This window comes from Dermacentor silvarum, chromosome 1 (genome assembly GCF_013339745.2).
Source record: "Dermacentor silvarum isolate Dsil-2018 chromosome 1, BIME_Dsil_1.4, whole genome shotgun sequence".
Lineage (NCBI taxonomy): Eukaryota > Metazoa > Arthropoda > Arachnida > Ixodida > Ixodidae > Dermacentor > Dermacentor silvarum.
This window is the reverse complement of record NC_051154.1, coordinates 292,034,362-292,052,006: the sequence shown is the minus strand read 5'-3', so window position 1 is coordinate 292,052,006 and position 17,645 is coordinate 292,034,362. Positions and strand designations below refer to the sequence as shown.

Genomic DNA, 17,645 nt, shown 5'->3' with positions numbered 1-17,645 from the left:
ACGACATTAGGTCGAGGACTATGCGGGCGAATCGCCTCTGCGGATTCTTCTTTGACATGATGTGCGCCACCGCCCAGTTGTCGGTGTATATTTCGTGGTGCCTCAATCCTTGGAGGTACTGGAGAAATCTGTCTGTCACGGCCCAGTGTACGGCGATCGCCTCCAAATCTGTTAAGTGCTTGTGCGTATCTGAGTCAGGCATCTTTTTGCTTGCGTATTCCACAATGCGCGTTTCGGCCGCGTGTTTCTGCGAAAGGACCGCACCAAACGCGGTATATGATGCATCGACGTGAACTTGCGGCGGGAGTTCACATCGAAGTTTGCGAATATTGGTGCTTCAGTCAGTCGCTCTTTGAGCGTGTCCAAAGCTGTTTCGCATTCGGCAGTTCATGTTAGTAGTTCGTCCTTCTTCGTAAGCTTCGTCAGTGGCTGAGCGATCTACGCGTACTCTTTGATGTACTTCCTGTAGTGAGACGTCAGCCCTAAGAATGATCACACTTCTGTTTTCGAGCGTGGTTGCCCGTAGTTCTTTATAACACTCGTCTGTCGTGGGTCTGTGGCAACTCCATCTCTTGAAGTTATGTACCCAAGGAAACTTATAGAGTCAGCAGCAAAAGTGCACTTTCTAAAGTCCACTCGTAGGGTAAGGTCTGTCAGAGTCTTCAGAATATCGTTCACGGTTCGGATGTGTTGCTCAGTGTCGTTGGTAAAGATGCATATATCGTCCATATACACAATGACGTGTCCGCTGTCGATGAGCGGTTGCAGGCCTTCATCCATGATGCTCTGCATAGTTGACGGTGCTCTGCACAAGCCGAAAATTAAGCGTGTTGGCTCAAAGTGTCCGTCTTCAGTCGCAAATGCTGCTTTCTCAATGTCGCTTTCGCGTATTGGGACACTGATAAACGCTTTCTTCACGTCAAGTTTATAGAAAAGTCGCGATCCTGACACTTTGCAGGAGTAGTGTGTCGATTCTTGGCATTGGGTGAGCCCGTTTCACAGTTTTCACATTCAGAAAACGATAGTCGACGCACATTCTTTTCGGTGTCGATTCGTGGTGTGGCTGGTCCGCAACAATCCCAGGTGAGGCGTATGTTGACCTCGACTTGCGGATGATGCCCTTTTTCAGCCAGTCCTCCGTTTCTTCCCTTATGAACTTTCTCTTCACATCACTCGTCGTATATGGTTGCATACGAACTGGTTTATCGTCGTTGAGGTCAATCGTGTGCTCGGCATGCGTGCATAGACCTAGTTCCCTGCTGGGATTTGTAACAAAATTAATGTTTGCATTCAGCACTGACCTCATCCTTTCTGTTTCATCCTTGGCGAAGTCTGCCGGTTGCACTTGTGAGATCGCGTGTCGCACTTCCTCCGGTGAAGGAAGCTTGGGACTCCCTTGCTTGTGGCAACTGTTCGCGGTGACAGTTCCGCACACTGCTTTAGCAACTTCGTTTTCATTCTTCAGCAGCGGTTGTTATGGGATGTCATTTTTCTCGCGTTGCGTTTCTGGCGCTTCTTGTGAACCGGTTTTGGCTATCCATTCAAGCGTATGTATTCCGTTCGTGTATCGCTCAATGTAATCAAATGTGATGCACTGTATCCAGTCAGTCCCTATGACAGCATCGTGTGGCAAGTCGTTGACCACTTTTACATCGATGGTTGCAATTGCGTTCTCGATGGCGATCTGCCCTTGTGTTGCTCCGACGGGAGCTGTTGAGCCTCCGAATGGTCCCTTGAGTATCCACTCCGTGTCTAGCACAACATCGAATTTATGCTGCTCTGCAAACGTTGACGATATTAGAGTCGCCGTTGATCCCGTGTCCCATAGTGCTAGCTTCTCTACGCCATTGATTTTCGTGGACACGAGGATTACGTTATCCTCCGAGCGCACCGTCGCGATGCGGTTGGTGCGCTGCTCGCTCTTCCTTTCGTCGTCCTCCTCTAATGTGCGTGTGTCAGGTCTAGGTCAATCCTTCGCGCGGTGGCTCCGCTGCAGGCAGTGAGCGCAAATGTCCGCGGGAAGTCTCGTGGGCTCGCCTTGCTGGTGATCATCTCTCGCATCTTTTTTTTGTGGCCCGTTCCGTGGGGATGTCTTCGCGTATTTGCTGTCGCTTCTCGTCGAAGTCATGTGCCTGTCCAATTGTCTTGCGTAGTTGATGAATTCCGACACGCTCCCTTTCCTCAGGTCGTGGAAAGCCGCGAGCACGGGCCTTGCACTTCCCAATTGCACACCCTGAATTAACCAGTCCACGATGTCGTGATCACTTAGTGCGTACTTGCCGCGTTTTATGCGTTGCAGGTGTCGGTGAGCGTTTCGTATTCTTTCTGTGCCGCTCGCGTTTACAGTTCGTGTTGTGTTATGCGTTTCGGCGAAGAATCAGCTTCGTTGCTCGTCTCCGCCTGGCTCGTCACTCCCGTACTCATCGTTGAGTGTTGAGTGCTCCACTTCGTCGTCACGATCCGCCATGGTGGCTGTTCGGTCGTTGCACGCTGTGCTTCGTTTCGGCAATGGGACGTCTTTCGCTGACACCGTGGAGGCCAGGGACGTTCCGATTCGCTCTCGTCCCGCGCCGTTGACCTCGTTCAGTATTTGTCTTCACACCATCGTTGGTTCAGCCGTGCTGCGTGCTCGTCGCGTCATGGCCCCATTGCCTGTGCCTCCAAGTCACTTGCCATTTCCGTCGTTGTTCGCTCGCGTTTAATCTTGCATGTTTTCCAGTTACTTGTCCACTTTGGTATCGTTAACGAGTCCTCGTCGCCATGTCAGTGGTTGACGCATATGATGGCACGATTGATGACCAAAAAGAACTTGATTTCTTAACGATGGATACACATTACATGATCAGCATCTCGGCGGGCGCGTCTTCACACCTCGAACGCTCGTCGTCACGTGATGTCCCTTTTCCCGCCTCACGCGCCACTCGCTCGAAGTATTTGTTTCGCTTGCCGACAGGTGCCACTAGTCCCTCAGCTAACAGCTTTCATAATTGCGTAGTCGTCATTCATGATCACATCGATAGCGGCCGCAGTTTCTTGCGCAGTGGTTGTGGCAAATAGTTTCGTTTTCACTCGGAACGCACGTCGGCCACGTGCCTAAAAACCTGCATAGTCGCCATCCATGATTGCATGAATAGCGACCGACCGCGGTTTTGTCCGCAGTTGTTGCAGCGAACGGTAGTTGCGTTCTGACTCGGTGCGTGCGTCGGCTGCGTGCCTTCAGCACCGCTAACGTCGCCTTTCCTAATCGCCTCAATAGCGGCCGTGGTGTTCCCCGCAGTGGTTGCGGTAAACAGCTCTTTCGTTTTGACTCGGTGCCCTGCTGTCGAGGATGAAGAGCACCGGATACATCGCGATGGATGGACAATCTGTTGGTGATCAGCTCAGTGCCGAAAACATAATCGGGATCTGCGCGTGGTAGTGCAAAGTGTGTCGCCAATGAGGGCGCGCGCCGCGGCCGTGTTGCGAAGGAAGTCGCGAGGCCTCGATGGCCCCTGCGAAAGCCAATGAGTCACGAGATGACGAGAATTCCGCCTTCCACTCTGCTTTTGTGCAAAATAGCAACAGGATTTGCTCATTCATTCAATAAATAAAGGCATGCTGACGTAGTAAGCATTTGCTTATTGTTTTATCGATACGCTCGGTAATTCGACATTCAGTTAATACGGATATTTTTTGCGTTCCTGTGAAATTTGAATTACCGAGGTTTTACTGTAATTACTTCACGCAGGATCTGTTTTTTTTTGTTTTCATTTGTAACGTTTCAGCTGCTGTTTTTGCACGTGGTCTGCTTCGGTGTACGGTTTGCTTCGGAGACGTTGTCGCACCCACCCATCCTAGTGCTGGGATGCTTGCTGTGCCTGTATGTGTTTGCCAACACACTGCACGCAAGTTTCGTGTGCACATCCTTTCTGCATCCATGCCAGTTGGGCGCAAGGTCGTCGAGTGCGACGTGCAGCTTGACGAGATTACACAACTCTGTCTTAAAGACTTAGCCAAAAAATGTATTCTCAAGTTGAAGGGAACAAAGAAAGTTACTATAACCCTCGTATGAAAATATAGGGCGTTCTGTACCAGCTGCCATTCTTTTGAATCTATCTGTGCTCGGCAATAGGAGCATAATGTCAGATCAATGAATGACGGAATACTAAGCACACAACCAAGCCGAGGCCGAGAATGGAAAGCCGCACCTTCAACAAGATGATCCATGCCAGGCGTAGCGATGGACGACAGCTCGCTGTCCTCCAGAGCATCATCTGCCACAGCCAGGGAAGATTCGTCCGACAGCACATACAGCTCATCTGCAGAGAAGAGCCAGGGCACTGCTTCAACAAGACTTTGCAAGGACTTAACAAGACTTTAACAAGACTAACCCTCTTGCCACAGATAATGACACCTTCTGCATCAAATGGCATTGGGTTCCAGCAGTGGTAGTACATGGCAGAAATTAGTGGCATGTGCATCAGATGGCAAAAGTTGTGTCAAGGTATAAATGACACAATAGATGGAACAGTATGTGCAAACGTTCCGAAGTCGGTCGTTTTATTGAAATAAATTTGAAAAAGGTTTGTGGAAATTGTCTAAAGCTTTCATATCAAGTGTGTACATAAGCAATCGATGGATACTTGCAGTTAAACCTCGACATAACAAATTTCAATATATTATAACTGATAGTACGCGTTTAAGGTTAGATGCGCTCGGCGTTTATATGAATGCACAGAAATAGGCAACAGCCAAGCGGAGCGAATGCAAGCACCAACAACAACTGTCTTCTTCGGCTTCTGCTGGCACCCATATTTGTAACTCCAATCACTCCCCAGCGAAAACGTAGCTGTCCTGGCGAACAATGGAATGGGCAGCACCGGGGCGTTGTAGTGCTGCTTCAGTCGGTCGACATGAACAGTTTCGCGTCCGTGACACCGTTGGTGCGTAGATGGCTGAATAGGCCTGGCCTGAACGTAAGTTGCCTCGGGACGTCTGTCGTAGAACTCGGTAAAGGCAGTCATATTTTGAGCTGAATTTTGTGGAAAGGCCGGGAGTGGAGGTGGGAGCATGGAGTCACACCAGCGTTCCAGGTGAATGTGATGGAAAAGACAAGCTTGCATCACGACTATGTTTCTGCCTGGCACGGTCTTGTGTAGTTAGTGAGCGCGCGATCTGACTACATTCTTCGACTTCGGAAAGAATCGTAGATTCTGAATCCTCGGGGCGATACAAAATAATTGTGTCCATAAGCGAGGATGGTTCGCAACCATAAAGAAGAAAGAAGGGAGAGAATCCCGTGGTAGACTGAGTGGCGATATTGTAAGCATACGTAACAAAGGGAACGATGTGGTCCCAGTTAGTGTGGTCAGTGGAAACGTACATGGCGTGCATGTCGCCGAGAGTACGATAAGCGTTCAGCCATGTCGTTGGTTTGCGGATGATATGCGCTTGCAGTTTTATGGACAATGTTGCGTTCCTGGAGGAGGCCTTCTACAGCTGCGGAGAGGAATGAACGACTGCAGTCACTCAGTAGCTCATAAGGTGCACCGTGTCGAAGAATAGGTTGTGAAGGATGAACAAGACGACTTCACATTCTGCGGCGGCCGAAAACGCTGAAGTTTGGAAGATTATACAGCGGTTGCCATCTGGAGTGTACGGTTGAGGGCCGTACAAATCAATGCCGATACGGTCGAAAGGCCGGGAGGGACAAGGAAATGGTTGGAGTGGCCCTGTTATCTTGTGAGGTGTGCTCTTGCAGCGTTGGCACTTGGAGCACGAGTGGATGTACTGCCGAACGAAGCGGTACATTCCGCGCCAGTAGTATCGAAGCCATAGGCGTGCGTACGTCTTTAGTACACCGGCATGGACGCATTGGGGATCTGCATGGAAAGAGGCACAGATGTCGGAACGTAGATCGCGAGGGATCACTAGCAACCATTTACGGCCATCAGATAGGTAGCTGCGACAATACAGGAGCCCTTCGCGGATGGCAAAATGGCGAGCAATGCACCGAAGCGAGAGGTCTGTGTTGCGCGGTGACGGCCGAGATAAATACTCTAGAAGAGAGGCTATCCAAGGATCCCGGCGTTGCTCAGCTGACATGTCGGCGAATTTAAGAGACGAAGAATTGTAGCTGGGGACAGACACACAGCACCATACTCATCAGGCAGTGGGGAGCGCCAAAGAGCGCCGGCATCCGAATGCTTACGGCCTGACCGGTAGACAACACGGATGTCATGGTGCTGTAGACGAAGCGCACAACGAGCTGTATAGGGAACCAGAGGGGTGCTTTAACGACGACAATCAGCACAGGGCGCGGTGTCATGACGTGAAACGGACAGCCATATACGTAAGGGCGAAATTTGGTGATAGCCCAAACGATTGCAAGACATTCTTTTTCGGCGACAGAATAGTTAGTTTCCAATTTGGTGAAACTGCGGCTGGCGCAAGAAATGACGTACTCTTCGAAGCCAGACTTGCGCTAGGCAATAATAGCGCCGAGGCCTACTCCACTAGTGTCCGTGTGGATTTCTGTTGGAGCACCGGGATCAAAGTTGAATAGAATAGGTGGGGATAGCAAAAGATGGCGTAATGTGGTGAATGAGTCGTCGCAAGCTGTAGACCATGCCGAGATGCCTTGGCTGTTGACAAGCAGCTGCTTTAAGGGGCAATTATGGGGGTGAAATTACGCGCGAATCGGCAAAAGTACAAACACAGGCCTATAAAGCTATGGAGTTCTTGCAGCGTAGATTGCCTGGGGAACTCGGCAACGGCGCAAAGCTTTGCAGGGTCGGGAAGTACACCATCCTTGTTGACAACATGGCCTACGATGGTAAGCCGGCGGGCGGCAAAGTGGCACTTCAAATTAAGCTGCAGTCCAACGACTGAAAGGCAACTCAGGATGCTCGCAAGGCGGTTACGGGAACAGACACTTATGACAGCCGTGGCCTGAAGCATTGTTTTGCTTTGCTGAACAACTTTTCGGCAGCCTCGTATCGTGGAGATGCGACGAGCTACAGCTTGCCGACGAGGCGGCCTGCCACTGCGTGGTGCGAGCAGTACACACGCGTATGAATGCAGCTAGCGCGTTGATCGGGCCTGCTGCATGCAACCATCAGCCGTTTGAAGTGCGTGCTGGCTTACGTTCTTCTGTCGAGCATTGTTCGCTCTTGCATTCAATACGCCAACCTTCACTTACCTGCACCACTCAGGCGCAGAGGTAACATGTCTGTGGTAAGCAAGGTTTGGTTCCTTTATTACTCACAGCAGCTGCTTCTTTCCCCTCCTTCCACACGACTCTTCGGCGTGCCAAAAATGCATCGTCCGCCGTCAAAAGCAGGCACACTGCACAACTGTCACTGACATGTAAGGTGTTTATCATACAGATTCTGAAACAATGTGATTTCAGCATGATGGCACGTTAGCGTGAATCTACTGAAGACGGCAAAAATGCTCACAGATAGTCCTTTGTCTGGCCGCAGTGCGGTATGTGGTGTACAGCGATATATGTGCGCTCATTTCAAGTGCCACCTGTCCACAACAACAGCCGGAAGAGCACCGTCCAGCTAACACACGGCGGATCAAAACACAAGATATACGGAACAGCACACATGCAAGCACACACCACCATAACACCGCAATTGTGCCCCGACAACATGGCCTCTACAGCTAAATATACCATGCTCTTCCTCCACACTCTTCTCCTAGAGTACAGACTGGACAGGGCCTCTCTGAGGATAGCTCATAAGGTGCCAACTGATGGGTTAATGGGCTGAATGGTTAATTTTGGGGTTTCACTATAACAACCTTTCAGAATAATGAACAACTTGCCGCGGTCTCTTAAAGTTTCTTACGTCGAGATTTAACTGTATTTGTATTACATTTTTTTTCAAAAGCCTGTAATAAACTGTGGCCTTAAGACTTTTCTCACACATAAGCCACATTATGCCCACGTTGCCTGCAAATTATAACTGGGTGCTGCATTTGGTTCTCTTGGAACGCCGCTAAAACATTTAATGTGCTTTAGGTACTGCTGAAAAACATTTGAGAGAGAGAGAGAGAGAGATAAAACAACTTTTTTGAAAAGTCCCTGTTGGATTCGAAAGGGGAACGAAAGGGTCGGGAGGCTAGTCCCGTAAAGCTCCCCTTCCCGTCAGACGCAGGAAGTGAGTCCGTGAACATTATCCCCAAAGCCCGTCAGTAACCCACAAGTTTTGAACTGCCCACACATCACCTTTAGCACGCCCCCATTTCCTTCAAATGTAAACTCTGCAAATTTACTTCTACCAGGACACAGGGCAACATGCACGTAACGCTTTGAAGCCCTTTTAGATGCACTAACAGCTTTGCTGCAAAGTAATATTAGGGCGAAAGCATGAGGCACCAATGTGCAATGCAGCCTTATTTGTAGGCTTTGAACAGGAACACTACGATATTGCAATCAAATAATATTTTACCATATTGTGCATACATGCATGTACAGCGCTCAAGGAATAAAAGGCAACAGGAAAATTTTAAAAATCTGGTTTTTACGTGCCGAAAGCACGATCTGATTATAAGGCACGCTGCAAGGAGACACTCCGAATCAAATTTCACCATATGTTTTTTTTAATTCTAATGACAGCAGATATACACACCCTCAAAATGATTTTCTACATAAATGCGCGAAACACATCGAGAATATGCATACTCAAAGAAAATAAAAAATATTTTGAGGAAACTTTCAGCAGTAGAGGGGACACACCAGGCAGAAAACTGGAAGTGGGCTTCACGCCAAGCCATCTAAGGCTTCGTTTTCAGTTTGTACGGACAGCTCTCATGATGTGTGAACCAGAGGTGTACTTTACATTTGCTTCATGTCACATGTGTGACACCACTGCAGCTGGGGACCTTGAATCGGTGTGTCGACTGACCGTGCTGTCAAAAGAATGCAAGTGTCATGCCAAATTTCTTCCTCGTCCTTTGATCCTGCTCTAAACCAACAAACGACTATGGCTGCTTGTCATTCAGTGCTGTCCGAAGACATTCAGCCAGAAATTTCGTACTCAATACGAAAACTGGGCGAGAAAAAAGGTTTATAATATGTTGCCTGCAGGAGACACCGATCAATAAAGTGTTAACATGCGTCTAAAGTTAGGTACACAAGCGTTTTGCATTTCACCCCTATCCAAATGCGACCACCGTGGCTGAGAATCAACCTTGCAACCTCGTACTTAGCAGCGTACCACAAAATCTGCTAAGCCACCGCGGCAAGTTCTGCAATGGGCATGCAAAGCTTTCTACATAAACATTTATGCACACCCCACCCAATGAAATGCAGTGACCATGGACAAAAACTGAACAAGTACATTCATGCTCATCAGCAGAATCGCACAGACACTTAGACAGTGTAATGAGTCAAGGTGCCAAATAGACATCGTTAGTACCAGGACAACAGTGAGACAAGCGCGTCTAAAACAGTCAGTGTACTTTTATGCTGCATACCTTGAATGAAATGAATTGAAATGAAATAAATTGAGACCAAGAAGCGAGGCTTCAGTGCAGAATTCACAAGTTCATGGCTCACCGGAGCAGTCGAGCTTGGTGTGCATCACTTCCATGGAAAGGTTCCCAGCTTTCTCTTCGGGGCTCTGCAGACAGCAGGAAACACTCAGTCAAGAAAAGAGCCTTTGCTATAACCACCTAACTTTATTTGATTAGTACCGTATTTACTCGATTGGGATGAATTTTTTTCTCTCATGATTTTCGTTGCTTGAACTCGACCCTCGGCAATAAATCTTAATTACATTTAAAGTTACGTGACCAAAATATTGATTTGTGAAGCGAGATAGCCTACATATTGGTGCGAAAAAGAGATCTCGGAAATTTCAGTTCTAGTGGCTCACTTTCTATTGTGAATTTTGGCGCCTAGGACCTGGCTGGACCAGACCCCTTAGAGGGTTCCTGCAACACAATGCGTCAGAAGCCTGCCCGGTGAGTAGACAGGGCTGTGAGAAACATCCGAGCCAAACACTTCTGTACTATGTACTCGTGGAATGAAAAGAGTCAATATAAGGCTAACTATTACACACACCTTTGTTTAGGCTTTCTCAAGATCATGTTACATCAGTGCAATTTTGGCTCTTACACTTACATAACCTTTAGAGATGAGATGTGTAGAGACATCACATCGCCTTTTCATTTGCCCCTATCTGGCAATTTACTTGAACATATCCGTCACATTTCATTCCGTGAGCAGAGTACATGCAGCTGAGTGCCTACAATTGTACTTGACAGATTCCCCTGCTCTCTCTTGCAATTTTTTGAAACTCCAGCACCACATATGCCTATTGTCCTCATGGAATAATATGCTCTTGGCCATGCCTATTATGGAGCATGACGGCTACTGGACCAATCTATATCAAAAAGGTACAAAAATAATTATTTATGGATTTCACTGGTGCTAGGTTCAAATATGGTTCAAAGGTTTCATGGCGGAAACCATGAAACAAAGCGTTTATTCTTGCATTTACCATGTTGGCCATGACTGCGTAGTCGCAGTCTATGATCGTGTTGACGGCGGCCACGGTTTCGTCCGCAGCGGTTGTGGCAAACAGTAGTTTCGTTTTTACTCAGGGCAAGAGGATGAAGAACACCGTCCACATCGCGATAGGCGGTGACCTGGCGACACTGCCGAAAAAAAAGTCGGGCTGTGCTCGCGGTAGTTAAAAGCATGTCTCAGAAGAAGACGCGTGCCGCGGCCGCGCTGCGAATTCGTGAGGCCTTTGCTGCTGCGAGTGCAAATCAGTCACGAGATGACGAGAATTGTAACTTCGGCACTGCTTTTATGCAAAATACCAGGGTTTGCCGAATTATTCAGTAAATAAAGCTGTTGACGTAGCCGGCAGTTTATTGTTTTCATGATACCCTTGATAATTCAACATTCGGTTAATTCGGACATTTTTTTCAGTCCCTTGAAATCCGAATGAACGAGGTTTTACTGTATATAGTATGTACTAAAATATGACAATGACTGCAATGAGGTGTGCTACAAACACGAAAGATGTGCTACAATGCAATGGGAAGATTACATGGTTTAAAAATCCTAAGTGGTTCTAGTTTAAAAGCAGCTTTACTGCCTCGCCAGAGCCCTTGAACGCAAGAACTTGGAGGGACGTGCAAAATATATGCAACTATCACAGCAGCTGTCTCTGATCAGAGGCCGTGTTACATACCTGTTGAGCTGATAATGTGTAGTGTATGGATATTTAAAAAGTGTAAAACAGATTTCGTGTCGAACAGTTCTGTGCTAAGAAACATTGCCCGTTGTATTGGGATATGCGGCCGGTATACCAAAGTGCCTCTTTCTCTCAGCTTCTGCTTCCCGACACTCCAAACGAACAGAGAGGACAGTCGGCCTTTTGCGACATCTGCCAAATATAGGAATTTCACCAGCCGGCAAGTGATTGTGCGAGTCATACGTGTGCGTCTTTCTGGGGTTTTACGTGCCAAAACCAGTTCTTTATGAGGCACGCCGTAGTGGAGGGCTCTGGAATAAATTTGACCACCTGGGGTTCTTAAACGTGCAATACAACGCAAGCACACGGGCGAATCCCACGGCTGGGATTTGATCACGCGATCTCGGGCTCAGCAGCGCAACGCGTTAGTTGACTGAGCCTCCCCGGCGGGTCGTACGTGTGCTCTATTCAAAATTACGGATGAGGACATCAAAGCGCCATCGCAGGCCTCATGCACCCCTCTCCAGTCTCCTTCCACCCCTCCGATACATAAGTTTACTGCGCCGACATCGTAGGGAAGAAAGGGGGATAGGAGAAAGGCATGCGAGGCTGGTGATCTAAAGGATGATGTGACAAAGGTGTGCAGCACCAAGGCAGGTGCGACGAATCGAATTTTTAAAAATGTTTCCCCTGATTATTGAGTTCCTTTTCTCTTCGGCGCAGACACCCAGTAGCCAGATTTATTATTTATAACCGATATGCGGCGCGACTGCACTGTAGTAAGCGGTTTAGTATTTCACCATAGAAAACATAAAAGTTGTTGATCCATAGGCTGCTCATTGTAATGTGTATCCTTATAAGTGGGGTTTTTCCCTGCAGTCCTTTTACAGCTCCTGACCAGAAAAAAATGTGGAAAAAGACGGAGTATTATTTATGTGTCAAATTTCCAAGGTTGTGCAACCTCTCTCATGATGAGTTATCTCATGGACATAGCTGTCATTGCCGATTGATGGCGCAATTTCTGTCAGTGCACCATTTAGCAGAACAGTCATATTGCTTGTGTTGTCTTATGTCAAGGCGCTGGCGAAATCGTCTGCTGCTTTGTTGTTGCACGACACTGGCACTGACAAAATCAGTGGTGCAAAATGTTCAGGAACTGGGCCCTAATTTCACCCGCACTTTCTGAAACGAACGACACCATGCAGAAAGTGCCAGGTTTTCACCACCGAAACACACGGTTAAGTACAGTGCTGTCTGTACCCGTTCACATGAAGCAAGCAAATCAAATGTTAAAATTGTGGTGGCACAATAAGGAAACTCACCTGAGCAATGCCCGCCGGAATGGGCGCCACCGGTTGGGGACTGGGGTAGTTCAGGCATGTCCGCGCGGATGCACTGCGAACTTCCACAGGCCGCAGCTTGGTCCCATCTGCAGAAAGACAATAAAATTCGACAAAAGCTTCCCACAATGTTGTTTGCTTGACATGTGCATTGAACCTGTCTGCATCGTTTTAATGCGATTAGCATTCTTGGGGAACTTCACACAGTTTGCGGAATGTCTACCTGTCTGTGTCTGTCTGTTCGCATCTAACCTCTTTCACACCAACTTGGCCACTAGGTGGTCCATGGTGTTCTGAGAGCAAGTGGCTGCTGTGCTGAGGAAGCAAGGTTTGAAACCAACTGCCGAACCAACTTGGGTTACTGGGTATGTGAGCATGGATATGTGCCGCTCTTCACTGAACGACTTTCACGCCAACATGGGTTACCGAGTATGTGCAGCTAGGTATTGCCGTTCTTTCGATGAGCCATACCTGCGCCATATGTATTCAGACACTCTTATCTCAATGTACATTCAGACATGCAACAGGCACAAACGCAAGAGAGGAGCCCGGCTGAAATGCATGCCTCATACAAAATGTGCTAGGCGGCGACAATACCAAGTGCCGCTCCATCGCTTCAAGGTTAATAGTATTAACATCGAAAGGCGTCCCGAGATGGTTTATACTGGAATTTTTATGGATGATCAAGAGCCTCGGACTCACACGAGTTAAAAAGGCCAGCTGGAACAAAATTTCACAGCAGCTATATTGGTTACTGATGAGTTATATAAGTATACTATTGAAGCAACTTTAGCAAAGCTGCAAGGCTAGTAGCTCTCCATTTTTCTTATTAGCAGCCTTCAACTAGTAACTAAGAATACGTAGCTACCTGGTGATTAGCGGATGTGACAAGTACCCGAAAACATTGTTCAAAGTTTTATGGCGTTCCACGAGTTCCTCCTGGTCTCGGAGGTCATTTCCTAGGCACTGCGCTGTTTCTCAACTTTCCTTTCAGGTTCTGCATCATTTTCCGTGAATTGAGATGACAGCTATTTTCAGCTTTGGTATCAATGCTTTTTAGAGCCTTCCACAACTCATCCACTCTTACTTGAAACTAAAACCCCAATTTTTGTTGCAGCTGGCCTTTATAGCCAAGTGTGTCAAGTTCCATTCCGTGTTTGTCCTCATTTGTAACGTGCTACGTGACATTTACGGCTTTTTAAGGCTAACTGCAATGAAATATTGGACCACACAAGAAACCTAGTCTGAGAAGGATACAGACATACAGCTACATCTGTGCATAATTCGTAGCTGCCAAGTTTGGAGAAACTAAATCCGGGAGATCTTCCGAACGGAGGGGGGGATCAGTCAGTTACACAACACCCCCCCCCCCCACAATGTGGGTATTGTCAAATACTCCCAGCCGAACTTCATTATCTAAAGGTGTGTATTCGGCAGAGCTTGGTGCGGCGCAACGTCAACGGTCAGCGCAGTAACAGCTTTCAAGCACGAGAGCCGTTGCCGCTTAAGAGCCTTCAGTATGATGCAAATGATGGATGTGATGATACATTAGATTGGGTTGGATTTTTTTGCCAATGTGGCCTGACAAAGCGCTGGACGCGGGAACGGGACACAACAGCAATTTCCGGGAGATTTTCCTGCCAGCCGTACAACCGGAAGAAATGGTACAAATCCAGGAGTGTCCCGGGTAATTCGGGAGACTTGGCAGGTATGATAATTAAATGTTTGAAATATGTGCGGATGCGTCCAGAAGAGCTCACAAAGAAAAAATCTATAACAGAAAGGGAAAAAACAATACTGTTATCACCTGTGGAAAACTACGCAGGACCTGGAATACTGAGAGCCATTGCGTTCCCCAGCGTGACCTCACGAGATCAGGTAGTGCCCATCAGAAGCAATGGTCTGGGATGGTAGCATCCGATAACCACAAGGTACATGCATCATCTCGTGTTCTACTTAAAAGTGGTTAACAAGTTAATTATAAAATCATTACCACTGCAGCTTTGCAGAACGCCGTAGAAGCTACGCATCTAGTGCGGTTATAGACTGCACTTTGTAGTGCAGTCTTGATAAGAGACGTTTTCTACAGAACTACTTCGTATTTACCAATGCACCTTGTAAACGAAAGGTCGTACCTAATCTCGTTCGTGCATCTTTGTTTTTCCAGTGTTCGAGGTACGAATATGTTTTGTTCGCGAGCGTCAGCGATGCGTTGTGGCCGGTGCTCGCAATAACATGCCCCTCTGGTTGTTCATATGTAAACAAGTTCCGATCATCAAAACTTTCCATGTAATATTTTACGTCACATTCTGCGATCTAAAAGTACAACACTTAATGTTACACGGAATTACATGACAGATTAATATTTTTCTTTCATACGCGAAATGGAATTTATTGGTGACCAGTAAAGAAGTCTCATTAGCTTTCTTAACGTAGCTTGTTATGTATAAAACAGTACAGTTAACCTGCAAGATTAGTTAAAATGACAGTTTTGCAAGAAAAATACCACGATCAGTCAAAACTGATTTAGAGTTTCACATTAGTGATAACCATGCTCCGCAGATCTGTTGAGACAATGAGCTCACCGCTGGAGCAGCCTGTTGGCGATGGGTTTTGGTCCACGCTGCTTGTCTTTTCGCTGGGAGTCTGCAAACAGGGTGTCGACGATACAGCCATGGGGAGCATGGAACGGCCCCAAATCGTTCTACCTCATTTCGTAGAATCATTGTCAGTAGTGATGAACATTCAACAGGTCGATCTCAAACAACATACAGACAAGGCTTCACGTGGGTTCATGCAAAAATACAAGTGAAAATTCCCAAAGCTAGATGGCCGGAAATTGGAAAAAAAAATCTGAGTGACAAGCCAATCTGAGTACATATATATACACGGTGTCCCAACTATCATGCACCAAGATTTAAGAATTTGCAAATGTCACATAGCTGGACAGAACCAAGGTAATGTTTGCCTTTTCTTGGAGATACTCAGATTTTTTGCATTTTGCCTAGTTACATAATTAGTGATAATTATTGAACTTCACAAATATTATAATTAGATGAAAAGTGTCAGAAAATTCTGGAGCAATATGAAATGTTCCCAATACAGCTTTCTGTTGATCAATACGTGCTACATAAAAGCGTTTTTGCGAGCGTGAAAGAAGGCCACGGATACACGCAAAATGACAGCGTGACTAGCCGCTCAACGCACTTTGCGTGTATTCGCGGCCTTCTTTCACGCTCGGAAAAACACTAATTTAGCATGTATTTGGCAACAGAAAGCTGTATCGGGAGCTTTTTATCTTGCTCTACAATTTTCTCATTGACACTTTTTATGTAATTACAATATTTGAGAAGTTGATTAATTAACACGTACGCAACTAGGTAGAATGCTATAAATAATCTGAGTATCTCCAAGCGACGGCAAAGATTATTTGGTTCTGTCCAGCTGCGTGGCATTTGCATATTTTAAAATCTTAGTGCATGAATGTTGGGACACCCTGTATACGCACAGTAACGCTGCGATGTACTGCATGATAAAAATTTTATTCGGAGAGTAAGTGGAAGCCTAAAGTTGTTCGCACAGTTGTAAAATACAACTCTTGTATTTTACAACTGTGCGAACAAGTAGAGTACATGCGGGAAGAATACAAAGCAAGCAGTTGTGAGTGGCGCTCTGTCCCGTGGTCTTCTGTTTGATGCTGCGTATTATTTGGCGGCTTAGAAAAGTTATAATCAATAGATACAAACTTGCCCAGCAAGAAGTTCTCTTACAAGTAGATGCTTTTGTGTTCACAAATATTTGTTGCCAATCTTGAGCCAGAAGACAGATGGTGGCTATTAAGATGACCTTACAAAACAGATTTCCAGGGTCCCTAATGTGCCCCTTAGAGGACATCTACTGCACTTGCGACAAAAGAAAAAAAAGAAAATCGCATTTACTGGTGAAGAAACCTCAACATGACCTCAACCTCAACAGGAAGTAAGGTGTACAGTGAGACAGCTATGCAGTGCATGATCTGGGTGAGAGGTGACAAGTGAATTTGCATGTAATCACTAGTTTAAGAGATAATGATGATATACTATCATTTTCATACACAACCTTCCAGTTCGCACTGTAATCTTGTTGCTCATTCCATCAGGCCAGTTTTCTGTAAAACTCCGACCGAAAGCTGTATCCCAGATACGCCTGCAGGTTGACAGGAATGCCCCAACTATACAAGCAATAAGCCTACAATAGTTTCATTGCTGCGTGTAAGAACAATACTCACGCCTCCGGAGCAAGTGTTGCTCGCCATGTCAGAGAGCGCGTGGCGCCTTCCTTGGATCAGAGGAGACTGCCCTAATGGATTCACCTCGTCAACCTCTGCAATTAAGAAAACAGCAGACAGTACTCTTACACTTGCCAATCGCTAGCACAAAGGCGTATGGGGAAGCAGCCATTCTATAATCCATTTCCTAATTCACAGGTAACCCTGCGCAATCTATAAAGGTAGTATGATCATGAAGGTCTCAATCCGTGCGTGTGGCACTGCAGTTGTGTTTCATCTATGGTAATTTAAATGGGATAACTACTTCACTTATTACATTATTGCTACACAAAGTTGCATCAATGCGTGTATTATCTGTGCCATACGCGCTTCCGGTATACATCATACAATGTTTTGGCTGCGAGTGCAAGCAGTGCAATGCGCCTGTTAGTCGCAGAAACGCGTCACTCCACTCGTTCGGGGTAAGTATATTCAGATTTGCAACACCTTCCATGTAATAAGTCATATTTTGGAACGTCGATGTAGGAGGCTTTCTGTTACATGGAATGACGCGACGCATACCCATGTATTCCTTTCACATGCAATCAGACATGGGCACCCTCCTGAGGCTATTCTAACCCTCACATAGTGACGCGAGGATTGGCTTCCGAAAATTGTGGAGGGCGAAGGAGGGTGATGCGCGAGGCTAAATGAGGAATATGCAATTCACGTTGCTGAACTACTGAGAAGTCAATTAGATTACGCGCGTGATGTGTCCGAGGTCTGAAGTGTTGAAGCGCACCAGCAGTAAGGCTCGCGAACTGAGATTCACGTCGAAGCCCACTTGTAACCGACCTCAGT

The 17,645-nt window shown here is 46.8% G+C and overlaps 1 protein-coding gene across 1 annotated transcript in view; it reads right to left on the bottom strand.

Annotated features, from left to right (window-relative positions):
* LOC119437219 (uncharacterized) overlaps nt 1-16,897 on the bottom strand; it is a 38,790-nt gene extending 21,893 nt beyond the window's left edge. Inside the window, exons 1-5 of the mRNA XM_037704265.2 lie at nt 16,806-16,897; nt 15,124-15,184; nt 12,521-12,627; nt 9,548-9,611; nt 4,188-4,298 (exon numbers count right to left, since the gene is read on the bottom strand). Of these exons, the coding sequence (XP_037560193.1) occupies nt 4,188-4,298; nt 9,548-9,611; nt 12,521-12,627; nt 15,124-15,184; nt 16,806-16,832 (370 nt within the window). The 5' untranslated portion in view covers nt 16,833-16,897. The remainder of the gene's footprint in view (nt 1-4,187; nt 4,299-9,547; nt 9,612-12,520; nt 12,628-15,123; nt 15,185-16,805) is intronic.
* Nucleotides 16,898-17,645: the final 748 nt, after the last annotated feature.